Source organism: Megalopta genalis, unplaced genomic scaffold, assembly GCF_051020955.1.
Source record: "Megalopta genalis isolate 19385.01 unplaced genomic scaffold, iyMegGena1_principal scaffold0048, whole genome shotgun sequence".
Taxonomy (NCBI): domain Eukaryota; kingdom Metazoa; phylum Arthropoda; class Insecta; order Hymenoptera; family Halictidae; genus Megalopta; species Megalopta genalis.
In genome coordinates this window covers 982,990-990,184 of record NW_027476117.1, presented here as the reverse complement: position 1 = coordinate 990,184, position 7,195 = coordinate 982,990, and the positions used below count along the sequence as shown (strand labels likewise).

General features: G+C 54.3%; 1 protein-coding gene across 1 annotated transcript; it reads left to right on the top strand.

Annotated features, from left to right (window-relative positions):
• The first annotated feature begins 5,108 nt into the window (after nucleotides 1–5,108).
• On the top strand, nucleotides 5,109–6,766 carry LOC143261351 (uncharacterized). The gene is made up of 2 exons (XM_076527854.1): nucleotides 5,109–5,886; nucleotides 5,997–6,766. The coding sequence occupies exons 1-2, from the start codon at nucleotides 5,109–5,111 to the stop codon at nucleotides 6,764–6,766; spliced, it is 1,548 nt and encodes a 515-aa protein (XP_076383969.1).
• Nucleotides 6,767–7,195: the final 429 nt, after the last annotated feature.

Here is a 7,195-nt window from a genome sequence, read left to right as displayed (position 1 = left end):
AAAAAAAGTATTTATCTAAAATATTGCATGGAGCAGCAACTAAGATTTGTTCTCTGCTGGCCAGACACCCCGCCCCGCCCGGGGGAGCGGGACGGGGGTAGTGCGAGGTTTGACCCGCTAAAACCCCCACGGCGGCCTAGGGCGCTGGCGATTACTGGGGGAGCCACGGGAACTCTTAACGAACACAACCGCGGCTCCCCCTCGCCTGGCCGGCCACCAGGATGGAATGGCGGTGGCCGGCCGCGTCCCGGGGGGAGATTTATCCTCCCCCATGAATAGTCTTGGTTCGGCGGTGCGGGGAGCGGTCCCCCGCACCGCCTCGTCACGACGGCCGCTTTTCAATGAGGGTGCCCAGGGCCCCCGCCCTGGGCACGGCGGCCGTCGGGGGCGACGATGTTCGTCGCCCCACTCCCGGTATAGGGAGGACATCTTCGGTTGGCGGGCGGCGGGCAATTAAACCAGCATAATCTGGTACATCCGCCGCCCGCCTATTCACAGCTGCTCGGGGGGGGGGGGGCTCTAGGCGTGGGCGCACACGCCGCACCCCCCGCTCACGGCGACCCTGCTCGGCAGCCTCCTTCTGCAACATTACCTGTTCGCAGAAGGCGATGGCTGCCGCCCATTTTCTCGGGCTCTCCAGCATGGCCCCAACTAAGCTGGAGAGAGCGAGGTCGCGACCAACTTCCCTTCTTAGGACTCGGCGCAGCACTGAAAAGGCGGGGCATACCTCCAGTGTATGCTGCGCCGAGTCCTCTTCCGCGCCACAGTGGTGGCACACCGTCGTCGCTTCCCGACCGATGCGACACAGGTAGACACCGAAGCAGCCATGCCCGGTGAATACCTGCGTCGCACGGTAGGAGAGCCTGCCAAACCGCCTCTCCCGCCACGAGGTGAAGTGCGGCAGGAGAGCCCCAGGGACGCGCTCGCCGGCATGGGAACAAAGCTCCGCATGCCATCTGGCGAGCGCAAGTCCCCGGGCCTGGAGCTCGAAGCACTTGACCGCCTCCTGCTCCGGCGGGTCCTCCCGAGCCCGGCCAGCGATGCATATGCGCCTATAAATATAGGCGCGCATCGCCGCCTGCAGCTCGAAGGGAATTTCTCCCGCCAGAGCAAGCGCCGCCACGGTAGACGTGGTGCGGTAGCCTCTTATGAGGCGAAGGGCCATCTGCCTCTGAAGCCGGCGCAACAACAGTGTGTTGGGCCGGTTTGCCCTCACGGACGGCGCCCAAATCGGGGCGCCGTATAAGGTCATGGGCCGCACCACGCCCAGGTATAGGCGGCGCACCATATCGCCCGGCCCCCCGAGATTGGGCAACAGGCGGCCTAACGCAGCCGCCGCCCTCTCAACTCGGGGGACGAGGCGGCCGAAATGCGCTCCGAACCTCCAGTGGCTGTCGAGGATCAGTCCGAGATACTTGATCTCAGACTTCACCTCGACGCAGGCTTCTCCAACCCGGATCCACGATCCGGCCGGTGGCCGCGACCGAGGCCGTCCAAACCAGACGGCCTCGGCCTTCTCCGGGGCCATCTTCAGTCCCAGAACGTGGATCCTCGCGACGACGGCTGCCACCGCAACCTCCGCTCGTCGGATGGTCCTCTCGAAGGTGTCCCCGACGGTGACCACCAACGTGTCGTCTGCATAGCAGACAAGGGTGGCACCGTCGGGCAGGGAGGCCTTCTCCAGGACCGCGTTATACCCCAGGTCCCACAGGAGTGGTCCTAGCACGGACCCCTGCGGGACCCCGCAGTCCACCTCCCTCCGAATCATCCCGTACCGGCCCGGGTATTCTACCCATCTGTCCCGCAGGTAGGCCCCGATCACCCGCCTCAGATAGGGAGGCACCTGATGCTCGACCAGGGCCTCCCTAATGGCGGACCAGGGCAGGGTGTTAAACGCATTGACGATGTCATCCGACACCGCCAAGCACACCCCGCCCCGTGCCACGGCATTGTCCGAGAGGGACATAAGACGATCGATTGCGTCGATCGTCGACCGCCCCTCCCGGAAGCCGAACTGGCAGTCCGCCAGATCGGAGCCATCGCTGGACAGGTGCCTGGCGAGGCGGGCGGCAGTGATCTTCTCAAAGATCTTGCCCACCTCGTCCATGAGACAAATGGGCCGGTACGCGGAGGGAGAATCCGCAGGCCTCCCATCCTTCCTTAAGAGGACCATCCGACTTCTCCTCCAGAGGTCCGGGAACACCCCGGACCTCAGAAGCCCGGAGTAGAGGCTTCTTAGCCTCTCGCCCAGGACGCACATGGCAAGCAACCAGACCTGGCCGGGGATACCGTCCGGCCCCGGGGCAGTATTCTTGCCCCGGAGCCATTTGACTACCCCGGCCATTTCCTCCGGCGCGACCTCCAGATCCGGGGACCACTCACGTCCCTCTAGCTGAGGGACGGACCGGGACGCCTCCCCGCTGACGGGGAATAGCGCGTCCACGACCCGTCCGAGCATCCCCGCATCCAGGCTCTCCGTCACAGGGGGCGCCCAGGGACGTAATCGTCCCATCGTCATTTTGTATGGGCGCCCCCGTGGGTCTCGGTTTAAGGTACCGAGAAGGTCGCGCCAGGCCTGGCTCTTCGCCTGCGTGATGGCCAGCTGCAGGGCTACCACCTTCTCCCTGTATCGCCCATACAGCTGGATAGCCAGCTCCACGTCGGAACGTCGTCGTCGACGGGCGCGGGCGTACTGGCGTCGCGCGCGGACGCACTCTGTGCGCAAATCCGCTATCGCGCGCGACCACCAGTACACCGCCTTCCTCGGGAAGACCCTGGCCCGGGGCATGGCGATGTCGCAAATCGACGTCATTGCGCCCCGGAACCAATTGGCCTCCCTTGTCCCGTCGACTGGCCCGGCCGGTGTTGCCGGCCAGGCCACGACGTGGGCTGCCGCAATCAGAGAGTCCTGGTCGAGGCGCTTCAGCGCCCACCGCGGCTCATGTTTGGGTAATGCTGTAGAAGAAGAATATGAAAACTTTGTGAATATATTCCACACATTGAATTTACTGCAGAAGACATTGGAAATATGGGTTCCGGTTCAGAAATAAAAAATCTAAAGTTGAAAAATGTTCTATGCGGAAGTCCTGAAATTGAAGGAGAAATGGTGGTAATATTATTTATATGATGAATTACAGGAATCACATTTTGTACCACTTCTTAGTAATATTGAAAAAGATATAAAGAGAAGCATGAAAGTTTCTAGAGAGGAAGCTAGTGTTAATGTGATAGATTCAAACTCGAACAATATTTCCAAATCTTACATTTCTATGCAACTACGAGATATTAAAAATAACTCGCACAAACAAAGTGGTCATTCAAGGAGTACAAGTAAGGAAAATCGTGAAATTGGTGCAAGCTCTAGAAAACGTAAACATACTGTTACGGACAAAGATAGTAAGGTACCAAAAAGTGGGCACATTGATATAAATGATACTAGCAATGAGGATTCGGAATTTCTTAATGATTTACAAGATGGATCTAGACGGGATGGATTGAGTAATGCTTATCAACGTATTCCTCATCAATTGATTGGACTTATGTATCAATTAGACTTGTCGATTCTTTGCTTACTAAGGAAGTCCATATATAAACATAAATATCCTTCATTATCGTTAGCGTTTGAAAAGTCTGATATTGATAAGTTTAGTAACATTGTTCTTTGCTACGAGAAGAAGTCTATACAGATAATAATATTAGTTATGCTAGATTATTTACTAAAGAAAATCGAAGTTTCTCTATGAATAATTACCTTAATAGTTTTGTTAAACATCTAATCTCTAAGCTTGAATCTTGCGAAAGGAAACAGAAAAAAGGTGACGATTTAAAAACTTTTATCCGTTTAAATTTGATAGCATGGAAGAACGTGATATCATATTAAGAGACTCTTTCTTTACAAATGATAATATACAAGGGCGTGGTTTTTATCAATTTGCGCGAGATAAAATAATAAGTGATGAACTTTTAAAGAGATTAGAATTTTCGTCCGCTATGCAGACAGTAATAAAAGATAGGAAATATTCCCGGAAAGAAATAAAAGAAGCATTTTTGGATAAATTAGTATTTGCAGTTAATCAACCTAATAGAGAAGAATTGAACAGCATTATCAAAAGCGAAATGGGAAAAAATAGTAAAGTTCATTTGTTCATTTGTTCATTCCTTCATTTGTCTATTCGCTCATCTGATCATTTGTTCATTTGTTCAATCGTTTATTTGTCTATTCGCTCATTTAAAAAATAGTAAAGTTCACTCGTTCATTAGTTCATTTGTTCATTTGTTTATTTGTTCATCTGTTCATTTCTTCATTTGTTCATTTGTCAATTCTTCATTTCTTCATTTGATCACTTGTCCATTTGTTCATTTGTTTATTTGTTGATTTGTTCTTTTGTTCATTTGTTCTTTTGATCATTTGTTCATTTGTGCCACTCCGACCGCCTGCGCATGGCGCAGGCGCGGCGGCTCTCTGCCGCCATCACGAGGAGCACATTTTCCTCCTCGTGGCTCTCCACCTCTGAACCTCGAAGTGTGCACACGTATAGTAGGGAACTTGGAGTATTTAATTTCACACTGGACCCTACATTGGTGACCCCGACGTTCGATTAAGAACCCGCTTTTCCGTGTGCATCGACGTGAACAAGGTAGAAGCCTACTGCCGCCGGCCAATTGTGCAACTGGAAGGGACTGCGTGAAGCCATCGTCACCAGCGCCTTATCATCGATTTCCAGCCGGAAAACCACCTGTGGCTTCGACCACGTGGAAGACGACGCTGGCTCCGGAGGTTCCCGGCACAATTCCGTGACGGCCTGCTCCCTGCTGAGGTAAAGCGCGAAGCCACCGTCACCGGCGCCTTCTCGACACGGTCCGCCCGTAATCATACCGTCCGGGGACCGCAGAATTTCCTGTAGCCCGGAAGCCCGGGTGATACGCAGTTGCGGATGGAATCTGCGCCACCGGTGCATATTCGGCGTGGTATCGCCAGTAATTTTACCGTCCGAAGCTCTCGGAACTCACCGAGACCCCGGAAATGCGCGTGTCGAATATAGTGCCGTGATTCAGCACTTTTGCGCGGTGCGGCGGCCATCTTGGTGTGTGCGTGCGAGAGGGATAGCATGGCAGCCGACGAGGGCGCGGGCGCCGCGGCATTGGACAAAATCGAGAGCTACCGCTCTCCCAAAATCCCCGCGTTTTATCGTGAGGACCCGACCTTGTGGTTCGCGATGGTCGAGTCCACATTCCGTACGTCGCATATTACTGCGGAATCTACCATGGCGGACTCTATCGCGAGGGAGCTCGACTACGAAATCGCGGCCACGGTGAGAGACTTATGCTTGAAGGTGCCGTGTCTACCTAATGTATATACGCTCATTAAGGAACGTATAATAGCGATGTATGGCCAGTTCTCTGAGGCTAACCTATGCCGCTTGCTGAAGGGTCAAGTGCTTACGGACGGTAGACCCTCACTTACCCTTGCGAGACTAAAGAACTTAAATAACGGTGCGTGTGACGACGGCGTACTAATGAGCCTATTTATGGAACTTATCCAACCGGCTCACCGTCCGATCCTAGCTTCCACGGTGATCTCCGACCCCGATAAGCTCGCGTCGGTTGCCGATCGCTTGTACGAGTACGCCGGCCCTGAGGGCCCTTCCATTTCAGTAGCCCGTGCGCCGGCGCTTGGAGGAACTCCCGTTGCAGCAGCCCTTACACCAGCGCTTGGGGGCCACTCTACCGCCGCGGAACCTGCGCCAAGACCAACGGCGATGGAGGAAAAGCTGGACCGCCTGATCATCCTTGTGGGCAAAAAGGTGGCCAAGAGCGGGGTTTCACAAAGGCGTCGGTCGAGGTCGTCGGGATCACGCGGCCATCCCCCACATAAGAGTCCGGCGCGTAAATTATGTCATGCGCATGCGAAATTTCCCCACTCCTGCAAACCGTGGTGCGCTAAGTACAACGAGTTCACCACGGGAAAGTAAATAAACCTTCCATTGCTGGGACAGGCTTGGAAGGGAGGCGCAAGACGTCCAGATTACATGTACGCGACCGCGTTACGGGCCAGCAGTTCCTTATCGATACGGGTGCCGAACTGTCCGTGGTCCCTGCCAATTTTCGAATCCATGGCAAGCCAACCGGTTTCCGTCTATATGCGGCCAACGGTACGACTATAGACACCTTTGGTGAATCGTTTCGGACCCTCGATTTAGGATTGCGCCGCGCTATAACCTGGAACTTTTGCATCGCGGCAGTGCCCTACGCGATTACTGGAGCGGATCTCCTCAAACACTACGGTTTGTTGGTGGATCTTCGTAGAGGCCGACTGGTCGACTCGATGACCAGCCTCTATGCCGTGACGACGGCGAAATCAGTAGTATATAGCACTGTAAGCTCCATTGTTCCGGATCCGCGCGTGAAGCATATACTCGCGGATTTCCCGGAGGTGTTTGGCATCGCTATGATGCCGCCCTCCAAGTCAGTGGATGTGTTGCACCACATCCTGACGACCAGTCCTCCTGTATCAGAGAGGGCTCGACGACTCAATCCGGACAAACTCCGCGCGGCGAAGAAGGAGTTTGAAGCGTTAGTCGCGGCCGGAATTTGCTGCCCTTCCTCAAGCCCATGGGCTAGTCCCATCCATATGGCCTTGAAGAAGGACGGCACTTGGCGCGTGTGCGGAGATTACGGGGGACTGAACAAGCAGACGATTCCGGACAAGTATCCGACTCCCCATCTACACGATTTCTCGACTAATTTAAGCGGGAAGACGGAATAACACCCTTTGGGCTTTTTGAGTTCCTCTTCATGGCATTCGGTCTGAAGAACGCTAGCCAGACTTTCCAACGCTTCCTTAATAGGATCCTGGGCGATCTGGATTTCGTATTCGTGTATATCGATGATATTTTAATTGCGTCGGAGTCGGAACAGGAACACATGCGTCACATAAATATTGTTTTGAGACGCCTGCAGGAACACCATTTAAGGGTGAACCTCACGAAATGTGTTTTCGCGGTTAAGGAAATAGAATTCCTAGGTTATCTTGTCAGTCCGCAGGGCATTCGTCTCCTGGAATCAGCCGTCAAAGCCATATCGCAGTTCCAGCGGCCCAAGAGGGTCATTGACCTCCGCCGTTTCTTGGGCATGGTAAATTTCTACCGGCGGAACATACCTCATGCGGCACGTTTGCAAGCGCCGCTTTACGAGT